The 21,535-nt window shown below is 40.3% G+C and overlaps 1 protein-coding gene across 1 annotated transcript in view; it reads right to left on the reverse strand.

Moving 5' to 3' along the window:
* Positions 1-21,535, reverse strand: part of TBC1D5 (TBC1 domain family, member 5) — a 303,171-nt gene that overhangs the window by 236,298 nt on the left and 45,338 nt on the right. Inside the window, exon 2 of the mRNA XM_006883338.1 lies at positions 5,321-5,387. Within this exon, the coding sequence (XP_006883400.1) occupies positions 5,321-5,387 (67 nt within the window). The remainder of the gene's footprint in view (positions 1-5,320; positions 5,388-21,535) is intronic.

The following is a 21,535-nucleotide window of genomic DNA, read 5'->3' on the forward strand; positions in this document are numbered from 1 at the left end:
TCCCGAAGGCATGCGGTTCGAGGCCACCAGGAGAAGAATGGGCAATATCCTCCCATGCGTTAACTGCCTCTGAAAACCCACTCAAGGGTCAGCTATGGGTTGGTTCCAACTCGATGGTACACAACAACAACTTCTCAAACACGACAACTCAAAGGCATCAATTCTTGTCATCCTTATTCACTGTCCAACTCTCAGATGCACAGTAAGTGACTTAAACACCCATGGCCTGAATCAGGCCTGCCTGAGTCTTCAAAGTGACTTCAAACTGACTCACTGATCTTTAGCACTTTGGAGAGGTCCTTGACAGCTGACTTTTCCAATACAGTATGTCTCCTGATTTCCTGACCGCTGATACCAAGGGTGTGGACTGTGGGTTCAAGTAAGATTAAGTCGTTGACAATTTCACATTTTCTCAAACTATCATGGTATCTTGATGCTGAGATGCAGTCCATACTGAAGGCAACAGTCTCTGACCTTCTACAGCAAGCGCTTCAAATCCTCTTCACTTTCAGTTCTTTTCATAGTTCATGGTAAACTCAACATTCTTTGGAAACACAACGATTAAAGTTATCAATTCACCTTCAGTATTCTTTAGTCATTGTCCAAATTTCACAATCATATGAAGCAATGGAAAATACCACAGTTTGGGTCAAACGTCAATTAGTCCTCAAAGTTACCTCTCTGCCTTTTAAAGACCTCTTTGACAGTAGACTTGTCCAGTGTAATAACTCTTCTGATTTCTGTTGTTCCCGTGGGTATAGACCATGGGAGTAAAAGGCAATCCTTGCCAGGTCTATTGTCCAGCTGCAGAGATTTCTGTTTTCTTGAAGTTCAAGTTGAATTCATTCTGAAGGTTGTAGTCCCTGATCTTTCAGTGAGTGCTTATTCAGCAAGGAACTTCAGCAAATAAGATTGTATTGGTGATATATCACAGGTAGTAAATAAGTCTCTAATTCTGATACTGCATCTTCTTCATTCAGCCTCGTTTCTTGGATTATGTGCTCAGTGTACAGAATTTAAACTACATAGTATCCCCTCATGCTGCTCAAAAGGTCACCTCTTGGTCTGTGTATAGGTTCTGTGTGAGCACAATGGAATACTCTGAATTTCCATTTTTCACATGTTGTCCCTAATTCATCAAGGTCCACACAGTCAAATGCCTTTGCATAGTCAATGATAATAATGCAGGCCACCATCCTTCTAGAATTCTCTGCCTTCTCTGGGGCGCTCTTTGATGCTTGGCTTACACAGCCAGTAGTTCCCTGTCAATAAACTGTTGCCAGTCTTTTTTAAAATCATTTTTATTTTAGTCTCCAATGCCAGCTCTCTGCACACTCCTTTATAAACTTTGTGTTGTCCTCCCGAGCTGCCCTTTGTTTCTGTGGGTTTTTTCTCCCCTCCTTTTATTTTCCTTGTTGTGTACTTTCAGGTCAGATCCGACTAACACAGGAGTTGTTCTTTTTTCTAGTTCCTTCAGTATAATTATACTTGCATGTGATATCATCATTCAGGAAGCAGGAGTAGCATCCACTTTCTAAACTACATGCGTATGGGAACTCTATGAACTTTGAGAAATGTTGATAGTTGTAGAGGGGCTTCATGCATTTTGTTCATAGGGTCACTATGAGTCGTGTTGGACTCAAAGACAATCAACAACAACATCATGTAATAATCATTCTGGTAACTAAGGAGTTAAATACAGTTCCATCTGAATCAATGAAGCAAAAATACAAAAGACACAATCTAAACACAAGCTCCGAATAGGTGAAAACTTAGGAGTTTTTAAAGTTCTTTTAGTGTTCATCAGTTTTAAATTTCAATTTTCATTTGTCAAAGTTCCAGAAATTTAGCCCTAGATTTCATCCTCATAGTAAAACCTTTGCATTTTATTGACACAGATATGTTATACAAAAATCATCTAGAATGCTGTATAGAAGGCAGTCTGAAACCTCAGGTAAGCCTGTTCCAGCTCCCTTTCAGCTAACAGATAATTATTTTTCTGAAAGAATTTTCCTGTTTCTTCTGTTTTTATATAACTTAAAAAAAAGACAATTTAAAAAAAAAGTCAATGAGATGGGAATGACAACAGTGACTCAGACTAGAAAATGTACACAGCACTGGCTTTGAGTCTAACACCAGCCCATCCACACCATACGCCCCGTGTCAGAGGAAAGACTAAACCCACCTTCTTATTTATGAAAGGGACATTGGCTAGACTTCCTTCTCAAAGTGGTTTGAAAGAAATAAAAGCCTAGTGAAAACCAATGATATATTGTTACTAATAATCTTGTGCTCTTTTCATAAAACTTCTTTCTGTAACTTCCATTTATTTCTTCAGAACATACATGCCTTTGTAACATATGTACAAGTTTTATTAACTTGGAAATCCATTCACTTAGTTATTCTGCATTTACCAGGGAGCATTCTTCCACTAACTCTTTCTAACAACTGTGTTTTAGAAATCCCGCTTCAAAGATGAGAGATTGAGCCTGGGACTTGCTCTAAGTCTTCACAGTATTTGGAGTCAAGATTTGAATTAACTCATCATTTGAGATATTATTTTCTAAAACAAAATAAATGCTGCACCTTCTTGAAACTGGCCGTCTAAGAGAAGAGCACAGTGACAGATATGAATAAAGGAAAGGAGATAAATCTAAGTGAATGGATTTCCAAGTTAATAAAACTTGTACATATGTTACAAAGGCATATATGTTCTGAAGAAATAAATGGAAGTTACAGAAAGAAGTTTTATGAAGAGCACAAAATTATTAGTAACAATATATCATTGGTTTTCATTAGGCTTTTATTTCTTTCAAAACACTCTGAGAAGGAAGTCTATCCAATGTCCATTTCATAAGTAAGAAGGTGGGTCTAGTCTTTCCTCTGACACGGGGCGTATGGTGTGGGTGGGCTGGTGTTAGACTCAAAGCCAGTGCTGTATACGTGAGAAACAGAGCTAGGATTTTAGAGGCAGTTTAAATAACATGAAGACTTGTTAAGCTAAAAGACGGTTAAGTGTTGTAGTATTTCTTTTTTCAAGAACAGATTTCTAGTTAGTTTAAAAGAGCTGTAATAGCAAAAGAAAAATAATTTTCATTTTCAAAAGTAAATTTCACTAACAAATTTATAGCCATTTTAGTGTAATTTTGCAACAATTTCTAGGTCTTCTCAGTTAACTTTAATATAAAAATACACCTCATAGCTGTGCTTCTACAAAGTCTGCATTTAACCTAAGTGACAAATTCACAAGTAGCTCATTATACCGTAAGAGCCATTGCTATTTAGAAAAATACTCATTTCACACCTTAAATACTATCACGCAATTTAATAACAGTGCTGCCCTGCCAACTATTAAAAGTCTGTTTTTATATACTGTACTCTCTAAGCTTTTTATCTTGCCTTTTTAATTACAACAATAAATTAATTTCCTAACATTACAACAGTGACAAGCATTGATTAAAAATATATTAGTTAACAACATAAGTATTTATTGTGCAAAGTTACATTAAAAGTTAATTTTCAAAACACAATTATCATTCAATAATACAAAGATATTTTAAACTTCAAACTACTCAAGGACAAAATAAACTACATGCTAATATTGTGCTTTGTGGTAACACATTTTTCTTAACTTATATTATGTCCATTATTTATGAGAATTACCTCACTTAAAAATGTAAAATACAATTTGCTACCAAAACCAACACACATTTGGTGGCACTTTTTCTTCCTCTGAAACTCACTCTTATTCAATTGTGTCTGTCGGGTTTTTTTTTTTTACTTGATACCTAATAATGGTACTACCAGCATAAATTTTCCATAGACGACCATATTCATGTTACTCAGTTACATGTCAAACATTGGCTTTTCTGAGTTCCCTCCATCGTGGGAAAGTGCGTCACCACGATGCCCTCGTCAGATGAACGAGTCTGCTTATTATCTACGTCAAGTTCAAACTTTCTATCACGCCTTAGAACTAAAAGAATTCAGCAAATTCTCGCCAACATTTACCTAAGGTAAGGAGTGTCCGTGAAAATACAATAAAAATATCAGAGCTTTCTGCTTTGTTAATAAATACCCTGTTGGAATTCTACAAGATCTAAGTCTTTTGCAGTATCAGTGATGCATGAGGAACTGTTTACACAGAGCCCAACTCGAGTAAAATAAGATGTCAAGTGTTCCAATTACCATTCGATTTCTGGAATTCATGAGCAAAGTGCATAAGGTTTGCCATTTACCAAATGCATTCCGTGCCACTTCACGTGGTGGTGGCGGTGTTAGGCGGTGCCTGTGTCCACTGCATATACAACCCTTTATTAGGTGCTAACGCCAGGTATTAAGGAAGAAAGGACAGAGTTTTAATGAGGCAACCTCAAATAAACAAATAAATAAATACACACACACCCTCCCTAAAAGTATAAACTGTCCAAACATGAATTCCTGTGTAGTATATGAAATTCAGCTTGTTCGTTTAACCAGTTTCCAAGTACACAGCCCCACATAACTTCCCCAGTGTTCTTCCACAGGATAAGAACTAACTCACCCACAAGGGTAATGCACTCCAAATGACAATCTTTCCAAAATCTGCACTGCCATCCACAATGCCAAAATGTCTCTTTTATCACTATTGATTTTTGTTTCCCCAAGAAGGAAATAACTGAGCTCCTGAACCAGTCTGGTTCATCACCACGTCAATTTGAAATATTATCAGAAGAATTTTAACTGGGCTTTCCCCTAGGTTTCTCTGTTACAGATGTTTAAAAAATAATAATAAAACTCCATAAACATTTACATAAGCATAATTCAAGTTCTGAGGATCACATTCACATTAGGGAGGTACGTGCTTTCTTAACTCGCAAATCCTTCTTTAAAAACCAGTCACTGAGATGTAACTGCCCTGTCTGCAGAAGAGTCAAACGAGTATTAACAGACAGTATTAATTTAACCAGGAATTCTATTTTAAGCTCTCTTAAGGATCTCATTAACAGTACAGTTCTTGCACAAAAGTCAGTAAAAGAAAGCTGGCAATACTACAACAGAGAATATGAAAAAGAAAAACAAAGTAAAATGAAGTTAATACTATACAGACATTTATACCAACTGCACTGCTCTAGGACAAGGGGTAGCGAAAACGAATTCATCTCATCAAGAACGTAAAAGTGACATTTTCTATTATTTAAGTTTTCTGGATTATTCTACACCTTTATATTCTTTGTGTCACATTTTGAAGCATATGCCTCCCCCCTTTATTATTCTTGGAATCTAGTAAGATCTTGAACATTCTCTTCTAAGATCATACATCTGGGTATTCATCATTTACCTGTATGAACTGTACGTCCCATCAGATCCTAAAGTAGAACTTGTTCTTCCATTTTTATTTGCATCACCTGGAGGGGGGAAAAAATAACACCGAGTAATGTAGATTCTAAAGCTCTGAACTGGAATATTTCAAACAAAACCCCACTCTGTGGCAGCACTATTATCCCAGAAGCACGGACCCTCCTGTTCCTCCCCTCAAATGAATTTCTGTACTCAAGACCCTGTCCTTTAAAAATTTATTTTGATGACAAAATATAAACATTCCTAAAGTCAATAATAAAATATAACCAACATAAAAGTTAACCAGAAAATATAGTATGGATAATTTCTTCTTAGGATGCATATACCAAACTGAAGTTGAGAAAGTACTAATTCACAAGCCATCTATAAACACACGCAGTTTTTTAGTGACCAGGGCAGCAGTTATGATCACCTCCGTATGTACATGACAGAAGCCTGAAGGTTTTCCAGGCCCACTGCTACATGTGGTGAGAACCACAGAACTTGAAAGTGGTAGGACACATTCTCTAAGCATCTAATACGCCTTAACAGGTTTTTCTAAAACTTTATGTTTTGATTATGGCCAAAAGTTCAGTAGTCAAAACATCAACACACACAGCAAAGGGGCTGTGTGTTTTCTTCAGCCATCTCAGGCATTTGGGAGAAAAGCACAAGCACTCAAGAAACTAGATTATTTTTAAAACCAAACTTGGAACAAATGCATACTTGTCAGTTTAAAGACTAGAATGAAAATAAATGTCTTAAATAAGTGGGGGGAAAGGCTTACCAACGTAAAATTAACATTTTTATTGAAGAAAATTTAACTTCTATAGTTTGTGTTTCTAACAAATATACTTCAAAGTCTAGGTTATTGAGTTTTTTAACAAGAAACCATAGTATACTGTACTAAATATATCATTTGTTCTTTTCTTTAAAGTACATTGAAAAAACTAGAAATTGATTAATTTTACACCACTAATTCCTATAATACGACTATCAAGCATCACATGATTTCCATTTTGATGATGTATAAAGCTTAATCTTATAATGATTTGTCCAGTTTTAATTTTCACTTTAATCCACACTGCACACTCTTGCTGCCGGGAAGACAGTCGCAGTGGTCCTGGTGAAGTCACAGCAGTTACCGAGCTCTCCCTTTAAAAAGGAACTGATAATTATTGCGTACAGTACTGAAGGTACTGTACTTACATCATTATGCTACTCATTAAACGGTTCCTGAGAGCAGAAATGTAGCTTTACTGACAGCTACCTATTTTTCTTCACACATTTTATAGTTGGCAGATTAGTCAAGAATGGTGGCTCTCTTCATAATTCCTGCAGCTTCACCCAAACTTTCAGGAGACCAAGAACTGAGTTCACTCCATCTACAGAACTTCCAACTGCCTTCTTTTTTCCCCTCCAAATATGTGGACAATATTTAAAAAAAACAACAAAAACACCCAAAAATAAAAAAATGGATTACAACACTAGAAAATGATGACCAACTTTATAGAGGAAAATTATCTAAAATATGCCTGAACCATCTAAGTGAATATATGCTTCTGATTCTTTGAAAGCATCTAGAAGATTACACATATGACACACTTCATTTTCTTTAAAAACAATTACTAATGGAAACAACAAAATGGAAATATTAAAGAAAGTCAGTAAATGAAAATTTCATAAAACATACATGGTTTTAATGGTTTGCATACATATCTTGTGATGGATTCTGTAATCAATATCAAATAATCACCATTATCATCCTTTCAAAGTTTGAATTTTATTGTACTTAAAACTAAGTATACATAAAACTTCATCAATAAAATGTTTCTCCCTTTAAGCTGATAATTATCAACTCATATACAAAATTATTCAAATAACTAAGAGATTTTTGGTTTTTAAACAACCAGACTTTTGTTTTTGCCTTTTAATCATGGTAATACATTAAAAAAGGTTTTCCCCCCATTTGTTAACTGTTTCTACATAAATATATCACATTTTCTGTTTTCTTCAGAGCATAAACGATGGTAACAAAAGGAAAAACTCCATTTTCTCCTCAAAAACAACAACAACAACAAAAAAAAGGAAGGACAATTGTTTCACTAACAATGTTAGAAAAAAAGATTCTGGAGTTCGCTATTTGGGGAAAAGGCAGTAAAGTTTTTAAGCGGGAAAAACGGCTTTGTTCCTTCAATCCTCTAGTTGAAATTAATTATAGCAAATGTTTATGAAAACATCTGTTCCACACAGGTCTAAATTCTTCGCGTTAGTACGGCTGAATCCAGACTCTTATTTTGGAAGGAAATGAAGTCTGACAATTGAAAGGTTTTTAAAAAAAGAACAGAATTTACAAGTCTGGAAAAGTGTACGTACAGTGCGCTACACCCTGCAGAGCCTTCCGTGTGTGAGAGGCGCTTGGAAGGGCCTGAAACTGTTAACCAGGAGAGAGAGGAGAAACTGAAAGCTTCCTTTTTTTAATTTCTAATGTTACACAACAGAAACAGACCTGTAACTCAAGACAACATCAAGAATGAACCAAAGCAAAAGGTCCTGGAGCACTTGATCTAATTTGGTGGTAAGTCAGATAAGGGAAGTCTTCCTTTTCTTAGGCATTTTATATGTGCCCAATGACAATACCATCGTGGAATTGTATAGTGTTTCCCAGAAATAACAACAGAGGGTGCAAGAGAGTTTACTATGATCATTTTACACGGCTGTTCGAGTTCCTGAACTAAGCTGTCAGGTAGACATAACTGTTACACATGGAGACACAAAACATATCACAAAAGGCACCCTACCCAAAGGTCAAACAGTATAAAACATGCAAGTATGCAGCAGGATAACAAACTTTTCCTTACTGCTTGAAAAGTAATTTAATTAGAAGGAAAATTTTCAAATACAATAGAGATTTTATAGATAATTTAAATGTGAATACCTACTAATTAAGAAAATAATCTGGATATATTTATTCAGTAAATTTTGAATATATATGAATTATATATTATATATATATGATGATATGTGTATTACATTATACAACATTGCACATTTATAAAAATGGTTCATCACAAGTTTGAAATTTACCTAAAATATCTTTTTTCACTAGTTTTAACTCTGTAAAATGAGTTCATAATATTCACATTTAAAATACACTGCTTTGGTTGCTTTGAAGAACTATGCTGGTGGCGCTAATACAATCTTAACTGTGGTGACAAAAGGCTTACAGTTTCCTAATTCCTTCACCTCCTCCTCCACCCACCAAACTCTGTGACTCTGTGTTTTCTGCCCCCCCAATTCTTAGTCCACTCACCCTATCCCTTTTCCCCTTTTGACTTTTAGCCACATTTTACTAGTAATGCTTCTATTTTTACAGTCATGGTCTTACACAATATTTGTCCTTATGAGACTGAGTTAGTTCACTCAACATAACCCTCTCTAGTGTCTCCTATGTTATATAGTATTTTGCAAAATCATTGCTCCTCAGTGATGGATAGTGGGGACCTGAAAAGACAGGATAGTGAGCATAGATCAACGGTGATTAATTTTATAAAATACAGTGTATGAGGAAGATCATATGAAACACTATGTTAATGAAAGAATGTGTAAAACACAAGGTACATAAACGAAACACAACGTATAGAAACCAACAAAATGTGTTAACACAATTTCCAATAGAAATGTCTAACAATTGGGCATATGATTTATTAAGACAATAACATGGTAACTGTGACTTTTAACATTTCAAAACACAATAAACGAACTCCAGATCCCCTTGTGCGAGAACATCCACTAGGTTTTGTGAAAGATATTTACCATTTTGATCATGATCTGCTGGAATCGTGCTAAGCACTGGTTTACAAAAGGTGTTGAAAGAGCCTTTCACCTGCTAACATCAGCTTCATGAAGAGAGATTCACAGGTGTTAAACTAGGTGACGTTAAAGACATGCGCGCTATCACTAGAAATGAGAACATGCACTCAGACGGGACTTCGGTTTACTTCTAAAAACACTGGGTTTTAAAGTGTCACATCACACTAGGTACACATTCTGAAAAGTAGTACAACATAAAGAGAAGAGTTTCTTTCCAAATTGTGAGAGTCACCAAGCATAATAGTAAGGGGGGCGGGGAAGACTTGGTTCAAAACCAAGTAGAAAGCAAAGTTATGAGCAGACACATGAAACGTGTACTAAGACAGCCCGTGTGAACGCTGTATGAAACTAAAGCCTTTGTCCTTTAAATGAAGCATATGTTTAATAATCTGAACATGGAAAGTATGTAACTTGAATGTTGCAAAACTGGAGATGTTGCTGGGAGGAGCTATTCCTTGGAGAGGGACCTGATGCTGGGAAGGGTGAAGGGTTGGCAAAGGAGAGGAAGACCCTCAACCAGTTAGGTTGACACGGTGACTGCTGCAATGGGCTCTGGGTGTCAGGAAGTGAGAGGATGGTGCAGGACAGAGCAGGGTTCCGCTCTTTTGTCACCATGAGTCCTACTCAACTTGATAGCATCTAACAACAACAACAACAACAGTAACATACTGTTGATATTTTTTGTCAAATATAAAATCCAACTTAAGGTAAAATTATTTTAAAAGAATATATGTAAGGACACGCTGATTAACTCAATTGGAGGATGGCACCGAGGCAGCTGGCATTCTGGGCAAGAACCTGCAATATTCTCCCACTCACTTTAATCTTAAAGCTTGTCTGAAAGTGAATAAGGCACATCAGGTGCTTAAGTTTTTGCCATATCCTCTATTATTACATATTTATCTAATATTCTAATTACTTAATTGCCATATTTCGTTTTCTAAGTAAGACTTTCAAACTATTATTTTTTTTAAATGAAAACAGAGGGGTAAAGAGCCAAATACGTAAATCTTATATAAAACAAATGACACTTTCAAGTACATAATTTTAATTTAGTTATTCTTATTAAGTTACTAATAGAATTCCTTTTAGAGAAAAAAGTACAGCACCCTACACAAACTGACATCCACATGAAGATGGAAGGCTGTATTTAGAAATACAATGAGGACACACATGTTTGCGAAGGTCGATAGACAGGTGTTTGGCTGGACAGACGGACACACCAGCAGAGAGAAAGGTCAGACAGTGGAGTCCACACAAACAGGCAGTGGGCTCAGCTCTCAAAAGGAAATTAAGCTACTGCGGACTGTGGGCTGAACTTCATTATTCCCAGGAAGAAAAACACAGAATCAAAGCATTACCTGTTACATCTCGTTTAAATGGACACAGGGAGTAAGGCAGAATCACGATGAAAACATCAAGTTTGGGCAGCGGCAACACTGAGCGCAGGAGCCAACATCTACCTGTCTGCTGTCTCGTTTTCCTCATCAATGAGGACAATAAGAGTTTCTGCCACATAAATGGTTATGACGGATAACCGAGATCAACAGCACAATGTAAATAATCAATGTTGTTATTGTGAGGTGTTGCTGAGCCGAGGATGACACAGTGACCTTATGAACAGCCAATCTGAGCCCTGTTCTACCCTGTGCCATCCTCACAATCTCTGACACCCCCAAGCCCAATGCTGCAGTCACTGGATCTACTGACCTAGTGGAGGGTCTCCCTTGTCTTTGTCATCTCTCCATCTCATGATATCACTCCCCCAGCTTCTCCTAGCAATATGGCCAAAGTATGAGAGACAAAGATGTATCATCTTTGCCTCCAAGGAGCAGCCTGGATGCAACCTCTCCAATACATATCTATTTGTTCTTTTGGCAGTCCACGGAATGTTCAGTGCTCTTCTCCAACACCACAGTTCAAAGGTATCAATTCTTCTGCCATCCTTAGTCACTGCCCATCTCTCACATGCCCAGCAAGTGAATGAAAAGAGCATACCTTGAATCAGGTGCACCTTAGTCTTCAAACTGAAATCACTGCTCGCCAATAATTTAGAAAGTTTCCTGACTATAGACTTTCCCAGGGTGATACCTCTCCTTATCTCCTGACTGCTGGTTCCAAGTGTACTGGTTGTGGATTCAGGTCAGATGAAGTCTTGACAGTTTCTATCTTCTCCAGTTTTCATGATGTTGATTATCAGTCCAGTGGCGAGGACCTTTGTTTTCTTCACATTGAGATGCGATCCACGTTGAAGGCTGTGGCGTTTAACCTTCCGCAACAAGGGCTTCAAGTCCTCTTGACTTTGAGCATGCAAGGGTGGATCATCTGCATGATGCAGGTTATTGATGAGTCTCCCTCCAATCTTGATGCCACTTCCTTTTCTCAGAGTCCAGCTCCTGGAGTAATATGCTCAGCATACAGATTAAATAGGTATGGAGAGAAGATACAACCCTTACGCACACCTTTGCTAACTATAAACCATGCAGTGTTCCCTTGCTCTGTTCACACAATCGTTTCTTGGTTTAGGTCTAGGTTTCCCACAAGCACAGTTAAGTGTTCTGTGATTCTCATTCTTCTCAATGTTAGCCATAATTTGTTATGATCCACACAGTCAAATGCTTTTGCAGAGTCAATAAAGCACACACAGAAATTCTTCTGGTATTCGTTACTTTCATCCAGGATCCACGTGGCATCAGCCATGATATCCCTGGTGCCACCACGTCTTCTAAATCCTGCTTTGAACTTCTGGCAGTTCGCGATCTATGGCCACTTCTTTTTAAGTCAACAATAAATGAGTGAATGCAATCCATTCTAAGATCCACCTGATCCAGGCCTTGGTCTTCACAATTACGTGCTATGTCTCAGAAAGCTGGACAATGACTACGGAGGAAAGATAGAACTGATGCCTTAGACTCCAGTGGTGCTGGAGAAGAGTATTGACTATACCATGGACAGCTAAGAGAACAAACAGATTCACACTAGAGAGGGTGAAATCAGGTTGTTCCTTGGGGGCAGGGATTCAGAGGCTTCTTCTGACATATTTTGGGCATGTTGCAAGGAAGAACCAGTCTTTGGAGAGGGACATCATGCTTGGGAGGGTGGAGAGATAGCGTTAAGACAGGAAGACCCTGAATGAGATGGACTGACTCAGTGACTGGGGTAATGGGGATCGTGTGTGAGAGACAGTAAGGTTGGCTCAAGATAGAGTAGGGTTCAGGGATGTTGTACAGAGAGTTGCTATGAGTTGCAAACACTTGACAGCCCATAACAAGAACAATGACAAATGCTGTGATTAACATACTTTATTCTGTAAGAGAGCAAAAGTCCTGTTCATTAGTATCAAATGAGGGGCACATCCACAACCCCACTGCTGTCAGCTGTTGCCAGCTCCTGATGGTCCGCTCCCGGTTTCTAAAAATCTAAACCTTTCAGGGAGGAAGCTCTCCATCTTTCCTGAGTGAGAAGACGGTGGGTACAAGTGCCTGGCCTTTCTCTTATGGCCCGTTGTTGAGCAGGAACCCGCCGACAGCTGACCCTCCAGTGAGTTTTCAGAGTTTGCAAACTGCCAAGGAGACGGATCATCTATTTCCCAAGGAGTAGCTGGTGCCTCTGAGGCTGGCAGTCCAGCTCCTTTCCCCGAAGGGGCCAGAGCTCCTCCACCCCTCTGTTAGCAGGGCAGTACTTTACACACTGTGCCACCAAGGCTCCAAAGGAGCGTGTCCTCACCCACAAACCTAAGTCACTGAGAATGTCAAGTTTTCTCCTAGTAATTAAGATTCAACTCTGATGAACTTCCAGTTAACAAGAGAGTCCTTTTGTAAATTACGCAAGGATGGTACAATATTAGCACTTGAGCTGTTCTTGTCCTCTTGACACCGATGAAGTCCAGTATCAGAAACGATACAAAGAATGAGAAAATAAATGTAGTAAATTTGATGGAAATTAGTCTTAAAACATAAAGTTATTTGATTTATGAGCTTAATATGTATAAAAATGTTTCTTTAGATTGGTAAATAACTGTAACCGATCCAGAAATAAACTAAGGCCTAAAATGTATTTATTTATGTGCGTAAGCACTGAAGGATTCATCAATGATTCTAAACTGAATGGAAAGAAGACATAATTTAGAGATAAGATATACTCAGGAGTATAACTATCTAAGTTATGATAATAACACAGATAATATAAACATTGTCATTTCGAGGTACCGTTGTCCTCTCTCTTGGCATTTCATGGATTTAAAGGTGCAGAATATATTAGGGAAAATATATGAGGGGTAAAATAACCAGGATTAAAAGGTCGAATTGGTGTGTCTCGGTTCTGCCTCGCGCTTTCACTACAAGGTGGTGCATGGCCAGCTTAGACTCAACACAACTCGCCTACGGGGTGTCTGTACGTGTTTGTCCAATAGGGTGACAGACAGAAAAGGCGAATGGGAATGATGGGGTAGGTGTTAAGATTTAATCACATGCGAGGTCTAGGAATCTTTATTTTCTAAAACGTTTCCAAGGTTATTTTGAAAATGCATTGAACTTCCCTAGTTCAAAATGAGAGTATTCTTCCGGATCAATGTTCTGTTGTTATCCAAAACTAGTCCGCTGGCCAATTTCTAGAAGCAGCTGGCCAGGCATCCTCGGCGGTCTTTGGAGGCTTGGATGAAACCTATTCACCTGGGTGACCCTGCTGGTGTTTAAAATCATGGTGGTACCACGGGGACACGTCCTCCTCGACAGTCCAACAGACCGGCAGACGGGAGTAGAAGACGAAAGATACGAGCTGACTCCTCAGAACTGTAGTGAGAGATGATACAGATACAGTAAATCTGAGATCCTCGTGTGCTTATGTGGAACTACTCAAAAGTGCTGAGTGACTGCTGCAAATATCGATCGGGGAATAGAAATGTGGGATGAAAGGATTACAGGTCAAGGAAACGGGAACTCACTGAACATGAGCTTAAACTCCTGACGCCTGTCTGCTAGGCACCAGAGGGAGAAGGATGGGCAACCTCCTCCTGTGCAAGTAACTGCCTCTGAAAACCTGCTGGAGGGTCAGCTTTGGGTCAGTTCCAACCTTATGTACAACTACAGCGAGTTGGAGCACGCTGGGTGTAGCTCAGCAAGGTAGCTGCTAATGGAAAGGCCACGCCTGCCTGAAGTTGGACTCCACCTCCAGTTCGTCTGGAGAAAGCTGGTTGAGCTCTCCCTGGGCCATTTACAGCCTCGGAAATGTGTTGCACGGTTCCCTGTGACGTGGTCTGATGCAATGGAAATGAGTATTCCAAGTTTAAAGTAACTTAAATGGACTACTACTGGTCAGAACTCTGGTGGCCTAGTGGTAAGGAACTATACTGCCAACCCAAAGTGACACAGTTCAAGTCCACCAGCTGCTCAATGAGATACTCTCTTCCTGTTAGGACTTACAGCCTGGGAAAGCCAATCAAGGGTTTCAAGAGTTGGAATCAACTTGAGAGCAATATGTTTTGTTTGAGAATGTAAAATTTTCAAGTAAGAATTAAATTACAAAGGACAAATTCTTTTAAAGACAAAGAAAGCTGAAAACACAGTGTGCAGAAGTTGTGAAAATTAAATAAAAAGAAAAAAAAAGCATGCTAGTCTCCTGCTTACCCTCTGAAGTGGCGGGTGGATGTAAACTATTGACCTTTCAGCCGGCAGCCCACCGTAAAATCCACTTTGCCACAAAAGCATTATTAATAAAGGCCACTACCATTGAACAAATTCTACTCACAGTGGTCCTCCATGCAGTTCCCAAGTCTGTACTTCTTTGCAGGAGACTATACATCTTACTTCCTTGGAGCTGCTGAGGGATTCAAACCTACAACCTTTTGTTAAGCAATCTGATACCTTCCCCACTGGGCCAAGAGGGGGAAAAGTGTTCCCTAAGAGAGAAAGAGACTTCCGCAGAGCTTCTAGACACAGACCAGCTAACTGGCAGGACTCACCATCCTCTGTGAAATACAGGACGGTGGAGGCCCAGGCTCCTCTCATGCTATTTACAGCTTTCAAAAACTCGCAGGAGGGTCAGCTATGAGTTGCTTCCAACTCAATGGCAATGAGTTTTTTCAGAGTTTTAATTTAAAAACCATTTCAAGAGTAGACTTCATGTACTCAACACTAGCAACAGAAGGCCAGGCGAGTTGTGGAATGACGTTAAAAACTTCATACATGAGGAAAGCAAAAGGTCATTAAAAACACAGAAAAGACAAAAATGATGACAGAAGTAACTCTTGTCACTAAATTTACTCTGGAGCAGAGACAAAATAAAGCAAAAGGAGGAACTGATGCAGATTGCTGAACACAACACTGGAGAGGGCAGCTCAGGAAATGAAAATACTATCAGGAAATGTGAACAATCCTGGAGAGAGACAAACCAAAAAGGAAGTGCACGCTTGACGTTTTCCAAGTTCAAGAACTGAGACCATTCAATGTCGAATTGTGTAGGAAAAGAGTTGAATGAAGCAGAAAATATGACAAGAGATAATCACTGTAACAAAAAGAAGTGTGTAACATCAAACCATTTCAGGAAGCACCAAAGATGGTAATGGAAGAAGACAAGGTGAGGCAGCACCGGCAGAAGGAAGGTCCAGGAATCGATGGACTACCAGCTGAAGCCTTTTGACACACGGCGGAGCCCTGGACGTGCTCTCTCCTTCCTGCCAAGAAGTCTGCAGGTCAACTGGCCTTGTCTTTTTTTTCTTTCAAATAGTGATAAAACTGAATGTGTAAGTGATCAAACAATAACATTAATACCACATGGAAATAAAGTCTTGATAAAGATTTTTAAGCAACAGCTGCAGTAGAGCATGGACAGAGAGCTTCCAGAAACTCAGATCAATTCAGAAGCAGCCATGGAGTGAGAGGCATCATTAGGGATAGAATTTCTAACATCAGTTCGATCTTGTCAGAAATCAAGAATACTGAGAAGATGTTTACTTACAAAAGCGTTCAATTATGTGGATCATACGGATCTGGCTGCAGAAAATAGAGATTCTCACAGGTAGAACAATAAACCACATCACGCTATCTGGGTAAGAGGTTTCATTCTACACGGATCCACAATGAACACCCTTGAATCAGCGGTCAGATGATGCACTGAATTGGGCACATCTACCATCAAGGACCTCTGTAAAGTGCATCAGCTTAAATAAGAGCAAGTGTATCTGTGCACCTGATCCACACCACGGAGTGTCCACTGCTTCATATATATCAAAAGCAGGACAATAAATGAAGAACAAAAAATTATTGTCTTTGAATTGGCGGTGGTGGCAGAGACGCGAGTTTCTCACGGACTTCCGAAAGAGCAAACCCATCTGCCTGAGAAGTGGTGCGGCTAGGTGCTCCTTGGAGCAAGGATGCTAACACACTGTCTCAGACACGCTGGCCGAGAGTCCAGTACCTGCTTGGGAAGGTGGGGTCAAAGAAGGTGAGGAAGACCCTCAACGAGGGCGTGCAACAACGGCTGGTGTCCAGGGGAGACGGCGAGGAAAGGACACTGCCAGGCAAAGCTGCACGCAGAGGTGCTGGGAGCCAGGGCCAACAGCAGGGCACCCACCACAGCAACCATGCCAGGGGTCAGCGCTTCAGCTGCTGCCAGGAGAGCGAGCCTTTGTTCCACGGGAATCAAACGGGAGGAGTCCCAGTGGGCTCACGCCCCTCTTCTCGTGGCTGCTACTTCTCAGGTCAGTCACCACATGCCTCTCCCGCTACTCTTCGCCCAAGGAGAACGGCTCAGGGTTTTCCTGAGTTCATGAAGAAAACGTCTGCCTGAGGCTCCAGAAGCCTTTGTGGCTCTTGGGGCTTCCGAAGATCATCCAGTGGAAACCGGGGTTCACAGCTGCCTGCCCCGCACTGGCCACAGGGAGGCAGAGGGCTGGGCAGCGCTTGGCTGCGTCGTGCCCAGTGCCCCCACGAACTGAGAAGTGAGTGACAGATGACAGCACCGCAGTGCCCCAAGCCTGCCGCCCCAGCCACCACTCCTTCATCAGACGCTCCGTTAGGAACCACAGGCCAAGAGGCCGGAGAGAGGCAGCCAGTCACCTGCCAGAGTCAAGCAGCAAACTCAAGTGAGTCTGGCCACCCCAATCCGCATCAAGAACAGCGGACCCAGCTTCCACCTCGAAAAGGAAGTACAATTAAGTCAGGGGAAAGGAGTAACAAATATATTCACAATTAGATGGAGCAAAATACTACCTCTTAATCAATTCAATTAACATTAAATGGTAAAAAGCAGAGAATATGCATGTGAATAAGAGAAAGGCTTTTATCACTTTATAATGTTGGAGGTTTTTAAAAAATAGTTCACTCAAATTTGAGAAATTATGGTACATTCACACAATGGAATACTACACAGCACGCAGGAGCAATGATTTTGTAAATTATTACCTAAGTTTGGAGGGACTGGAGAGCATTATGCTGAGTGAACTAACTCAGTCCCACAAGGATAAATATTGTATAAAACCATTATTGTAGAGAGAGGATAAGGATCCAAGGGTGGGTTGGAAGCAGAGGGGTGAGGATGTGCAGGGGGAGGGAGGATTAATCAGGGAGTTGTGCAATTTGGTGGGTGGGAAAGTTGGAAGAATCTGTTCCGGAAAAACAAGGTATTAGAATTTTTGTAAATAAACTAGTATCATTTAAAAAAACAGACAAAACTACACTATCAGCACACTTTACCATATACTTGGCCTCTCTCTCATTCCGTCAAATCGGAATTGACTCAGAGCTGACCTTTCGTGGGGTTTCCCAGTTGTAAATTGTGAAGGCAGGTATTGCCCGGTTTTCTTTCAGAGCGGCTGGTAGATTTGAACCACCAGAGAAGTGAAGCCTTTGGGCTGGCAGTACAGTTCCCTACAGACTGCTCTACCAAAGCTCCCTAAACATCTGACAAGAACAGAACGGAAAAGAAGTATGAGCAGGAGCCCATTAGTCACATACTGCGTTTTGGTGGCTGTTCTTATTACCCTGAGTTACAGCTGTGAGGCCGGAAGCGACCCAGAGCTGACACTCCACTGGATTATCCAGCATCTTTCTCCTGTCGGGCAGCTGGCGGATCTGAACTGAGCACCTTTGTGTTGCCAGTGCAATTCCTTACCACTAAGCCATGATACAAATAAATAAAAGTTTATGCATCAGAGAGTTGGACAATGACTAGGGAGGACAGAAGGAGAGTGGATGCTTTTGAGCTGTGGTGCTGGAGAAGAGTACTGAATGTACCATGGACTGCGAGGAAAACAAACAGATTCATCTTGGAGAGGATTAAACCGAGCTACTCCTTGGAGGCAAGGATTCTGGGGCTTCGTCTGACATAGTTTGGACATGTTGCCAGGAGGGACGGGTCCTTGGAGAGGGACATCATGCTTGGGAGGGTGGAGGGACAGCGCAGGAGGGGAAGGCCCTCTATGAGGTGGATTGATTCAGTGACTGGGGTAATCGGGATGGGTGTGTCAGAGGCAGTGCGGTTGGCGCAGGATAGAGCAGGGTTTAGGGCTGTTGTGCATAGGGTCGCTATGAGTCGGAAACGACTCGAAGGCACATAACAACAACAACAAGAACAACGAAGTACTTAGTGTTTCTTAGAAGAATTTCCAAACTCTAGTAAAAATGTGTATGATGTGCTGGAAAATCCTTCCTGTAATAAAAATATGAGACCTCATTCATCATATTCTGGCCAAATTCTTAACCTTGTGGGTCTCTCCTGCACTTTTTGTCTTTATAACATCAATTTCTACTTCTTTGTCTATTTTATACGAAAGTTAAAATTTGATTTTCAAAAGGTAACTTCTTTTCCTGCTCTTATGTTCCATCGTATTAGAGCAACCTCTAAAATAAAAAAAAAAAGATGAATCATTTGAATCTCCTTTTTAGGATCCCAAACTCACTGGATTATGAAAGCAGAAAAAGATACTACATAGAAATGTTGGTAATTACACAATAATAAAAATGAGCTTCAGTGGAATAGTGGGTCAGAGAGATTATTATACCAGTACATGCATGATTCAATCTTTTGATTAAAAGGCACTATATTTAGAGTACTCAGAACTGGAAACAGAAATGCAGTCTAGGAGAGATTATTCAGACTAATATAGAAGTCTTGGCATGAATAATAAGAGAACTGTGGGTTGATCCACAGAACAGTTGGATTATGAACCAGAATATGCAAATTAGGCAACTATTTATGATAATTATTAAAATGTTAACTTGCAAATAAAGTACAGAACTAACATTCTACAGTAGGTTGATTCAGACACAGTACAGGAGAAGGAACTGTAATTAGAAATGTATGTCATCTATGCTCAGTGCACCAACACCAAGGCCATGGTGCTCTCACACCAGGCGTGCTGTTGAACTTGATCTTGAATCAGGGGACTGTTCTTGCTTCTTTCCACTCGTGTGCACGTGCGCAAGACACATCCGGGTCAATCCTTGCATTTCCAGCTGGTTTTGTAATGTGTTCTAACATATTTGCTGCTTCTCTCAAAGCTAGACGTAGACGGTGTTTCTGTCCCTAGATTCAAGTTCCTGAGTTTTGCTAAAGAATTGTGCAAATGCTTTCATCTACTTCTCAGGGATGTCAGCATCTGTGTTTATTTGATCCCTCAATTATTCACAAAATAACCACTGAAACAATCTTTATAAAAATAGTTCCTCTCGATCATTGATCTGTAGTGTTAATTTGACGTGTACTGCCTTTTACAGGATTATTAATTCCAATTCCAATGAAGATTCCAAGTTTCTGTGACCTGCTCCCCACTCTCCACATATTCTCAGTTTGCGGAGAGAAGGCCACTGTCGTCATCGTTCCCACATCATCTTACATGCCTCTTAAATTCATCCTCAATATTTACACCTCGATTTTCCGCTTTATTGATTCTGTCCTCTGCTGCTTTGAAAAAAATATTTCAATTCTGCTCTGCTGTTTTAATTTCTTACTATTTTCTATTTCTAGCTTGCTTGTTTTCTTTTTCTATATTTCAGCCAGATTTCTTTTTTACTTAGTCTTTTTAAAAGAACACATTTGCTCATTGAAAATACCAAGTAGAGTTTAATAAAATTTACTCATTTTCCTTAGAGTTAAATATTTTCTAAAATATGCATTTGCTTTGTCTTCTAAAAACAACACTCATTTTCTGTTACTGAACTTTCTTTACTTCTACTGTTTACTGAGTAAACATATCAGCTGTCCTTGTTACATGCCATAGTCCAGACTGACTCCTAACTGACCCTCCAGTAAATCACACAGAAGACTGCCTATCTGTCTCATTCAGAGTTGCTAGTGGATTTGAACTGCCTGCCTTTGGATTGGCAGCACAACTCCTTACTACTAGACCATCAAAACTTGCTAAGATGTGGAAGCATGGAGGGGTGGAGTTGGCATCAGCTTCTAGAGGCTGGAACTGCACAGGAAGTGACTGTCCATGTACTCCCGGGGCACGGTCGATGCATCCAAACCCTGTGCCTTTGTATTAGGAACGTAACCCCTATGCCGCCAAGGTCCCCACTGAGCGGAAGCTGTCGTGATTGCTGTGAACCATTAAGCTGGAATCAACCCACAGCTGACCCTCCGATGGGTTTTCAGATGCAGTAAATCACGCGGGAGGAGACTGCCCATCTTTCTCTCACGGAGCAGCTGGTGGCTTCGAATCATAGACCTCGGTACCGACAGTGCAATTCTTTACACCTGAGCCACCAAAGCTCCCCAGTAAGTGGAGGCAATGATAGTTAATTATTCTTCTTGGTTCTTTTCTTTGCCTGTGCACTTGTGCTTAAATTTCGGAAATCTTAACCATGGTTGACTTTCTTGAACCATGGCGCTCATTTGCTTACTTCAGCACTGAGAAAAAGAGTTTCTTGTCTGACTATAGAGAAAGATTAAGCCCAACTCAAGGAAATATTTTCTCTACAAATATAGTAGAGAAAATTCAAGTCCGGCGAGCAGAGATTCCATGGGTTTTGTCCCTCTGGAATTAATGCTTAAACCACACTGTGCCATGGTCCATGATCTGTCTTCCTTCTCTGCAGCCAGATCACCTTATTCAGAAAGCCACTTCACAAGAACTCTACTCAGTGCTGTGGGGTCAGCATGGAATCACGGCAGCCCTCCAGGGGGGTACCCTCCAGGGGGTGCCCTCCAGCGTGTTCTGGGGTCAGCATGAAATCATGACAGCCCTCCAGGGGGTGCCCTCCAGCGGGTTCTGGGGTCAGCATGAAATCATGACAGCCCTCCAGGGGGTGCCCTCCAGCGGGTTCTGGGATCAGCCCAGAATGATGGCAGCCCTCCAGGGGGGTGCCCTCCAGGGGGTGCCCTCCAGCGTGTTCTGGGGTCAGCA

This window comes from Elephantulus edwardii, unplaced genomic scaffold (genome assembly GCF_000299155.1).
Source record: "Elephantulus edwardii isolate Elephantulus edwardi_28Jun2011 unplaced genomic scaffold, EleEdw1.0 scaffold00027, whole genome shotgun sequence".
NCBI lineage: Eukaryota > Metazoa > Chordata > Mammalia > Macroscelidea > Macroscelididae > Elephantulus > Elephantulus edwardii.